This window comes from Priapulus caudatus, unplaced genomic scaffold (genome assembly GCF_000485595.1).
Source record: "Priapulus caudatus unplaced genomic scaffold, Priapulus_caudatus-5.0.1 Scaffold606, whole genome shotgun sequence".
NCBI classification, from domain to species: domain Eukaryota; kingdom Metazoa; phylum Priapulida; class Priapulimorpha; order Priapulimorphida; family Priapulidae; genus Priapulus; species Priapulus caudatus.
In genome coordinates this window covers 268,337-270,995 of record NW_014577667.1, presented here as the reverse complement: position 1 = coordinate 270,995, position 2,659 = coordinate 268,337, and the positions used below count along the sequence as shown (strand labels likewise).

General features: G+C 51.3%; 1 protein-coding gene across 1 annotated transcript; it reads right to left on the bottom strand.

Annotated features, from left to right (window-relative positions):
- Window positions 1–791: 791 nt before the first annotated feature.
- LOC106812074 (beclin 1-associated autophagy-related key regulator-like) lies at window positions 792–2,619 on the bottom strand. Its single transcript, XM_014815843.1, has 4 exons — window positions 2,454–2,619; window positions 1,982–2,138; window positions 1,405–1,581; window positions 792–1,161 (listed from the first exon to the last, which is right to left on the bottom strand). The coding sequence occupies exons 1-4, from the start codon at window positions 2,608–2,610 to the stop codon at window positions 792–794; spliced, it is 861 nt and encodes a 286-aa protein (XP_014671329.1). The 5' UTR covers window positions 2,611–2,619.
- Window positions 2,620–2,659: the final 40 nt, after the last annotated feature.

The window sequence follows — 2,659 nt, the reverse complement described above, 5'->3', positions numbered from 1 at the left end:
GGCCACGTAAAAGCCACCACCAGCATTCTCCTCTGACCAGCTCATCCATCCCATCCATCGAATTTCCATACGATGGTTCTTGTGACTAGCTAGTTCTCGCGTAAATACCTAGTCACAGCCTTCCTATGACATGCTCAAACCATAGGCTAGTCCTCGCTTAGCTATTCTGGTGATTAGCTAGTCCCTATTGTCCTCAAACTATTCCTTGTAACACTTCGTGCCATTAGCTAGTTCTTGTGTTGAGCTAGTAGCTCATGTGATTAGCTGACTCATAGAATAGCTAGGGTGATCATCATCTTTATGAATGTCTCGTGATTAGTTCATACTCGCGAATAGCTAGCCGCCAGCATCATTACGATTATCTCATAAGCATTCTCCTCATTAGCTAGTCCTCGTGACTAGCCAGTCTTCGTGATTAGCTAGTCCTCGTGATTAGCTATTCTTCATGGAAAGCTATTTTTCAAGATTAGCCAGTCCTCCTGATTAGCAGGTCCTCGTGATTAGCCATTCCTGGTGATTAGCTAGTCCTCGTCATTAGCCAGTCGACATGATTAGCTATCCTCGTGAGTAGCTAGTCCTCGTGAGTAGCTAGTCTTCGTGATTAGTTAGTCCTCGTGACTAACCAGTCTTGGTGATTAGCTAATCCTGGTGATTAGCTAGTCCTCATTATTAGCCAGTCTTAGTGATTAGCCATTCCTGGTGATTACTCAGTCCTCGTGATTAGCTAGTCTCCGTGATTAGCCAGTCCCCGTGAGTAGCTAGTCCTTGTGATTAGCTAGTCAGCGGTGTCCTCAGGACTTGCGCACCACCGTGCTCGTGCGCCAGCGCCACAGCGACGCGACCGACGCCGCCGCCGTCGACACGAGCCCGCCGGCGATGCTCGGGGTCGCGTGCGCGTGCAGGTCGGGTCGGGTCGTCGTCGAGCGCACGCTCGCCATCGAGCTCTCACCGCCGCCGGCGCCGCGCGTCGCCACGGACGACGGCTCGGCCGCGCACGGCACGTTCGTGTCGACGACCGTCTCCCAGTCGCCCGCGAGGTCGTCATCGTCGTCGTCGTCGTCGTCACCGCCGCCGTCGCTGTCCGTTGCCGCGCTAAGCTCCTCCCAGCTGACGTCGTCGACGAATTGCACAATCTCGAGGCCAACCTCGAACGGACCCGACCTGCGGAAGATGGGCAAGGTCAGTTACCATGGCAACGCGCGACGGGCGGGGTAGCGACAGCTGACGGGCGATTGATAACGTGAACGCGAGACCTGAAATTAAAGTCATATCGCACCCGGCGCACTGTCACGGCTGGTATTTTTGTGGAGCTTTCTCCGCGACTACTATCCGCGGCTGCTCTTCTACGACATGAGCGAAGAATCCGAGTGAAATTGTCGGCGCGATGACCGCGTCTCGACGTACCTTCCGAGATCGCTCGTCTCTTCGTTGAGGCAGAGCAGCAGGTTCCTGATCGTCTGCTGTCCGTGCAGAAGGTCGGGATTCACGTGCTGCGTGAAGCACAGTTGCAGCACGTTGACGTTGAGCTTGGACACAGCGCGAGCGAACGCACGCTCGCTCAGCTCGGCCGTGCAGAACTCACTGTAACGTAAACACATACAACGTGAGAGATCAGTGTAACATCCACACGCGAAATTTATATGAACGACACTTCGTAACGTAATGGTGCGTGCGATGCATATACGAGACGTAGGCATTCGTGTCACTTCGATTTATTCGCGACACGCTGTGATATAGGTGCCGTTCAACGGTTTTAAAACCGTAAGCGTATATGTGCGAAGGTTCGACACGTTGATGCAACATTCATGGATGTTTATGTCACTTAGTGGGAACCTCTCATGCACAGAACGTGATAACACGATGTAGATGTCAACCACGCAACATTACATTATTGTGCAAGTGTTAAAGCCTCACATCAACCCCCAGCAATGTTACATTAGGTTAAAATGACTGTAGCAACATGTGTGGGCATTATGCACACCTATAGCTCTGTTTCCTCGGCAGAATCACGTCCAGATAGAAGGTGAGGATGGATACAAACTGGCTTGTATTAGACAGGCCCGCGGTTATCGTGTATGCTGGATTCCGCTGATTCGTCTCCGAGTCCGGGCTCCTTGCCGTGGATTTGCTCTCTGAAACTATGCACTACATGTCAACCTCATTAGCAAAGCATTAGGCATTTCAGGATGGGTTAGGCCACATTCGACACCTACTGTGTGGCACTTTTAAAAAGTGTGCTTGCACAGAGCCAAATGTGAAGTAGTCCATGTGGGACAATAAATTAGTTAGCGGCATGATATATGAATAAACTACTCATAACATTGCATATACATAGATTCACGATACTACTATGAAGCTATTGTACTAGATCACGCATTACGCAGTCGATTACAGCATTTCACGCAGCTCGACGGGGTGAAATCAGGATGTACCGCATAAAAAATAATGCTCACCCCACGCAAAACACGGCGTATAGTCGCCGTTGCTAGGCAGGGTCGGTTCGACGACCTTGTACTGCAGTTCGCCGTCTATGTCGGAGTACACCCAGCGCCCCCTGATGTACGCCGTGTGACGAGCCTCGGCTAGAGCACTCACTGTACTCAGTTCCATCACGTCAATATCGCTGTAATGATGATACACACACACACACACACACACA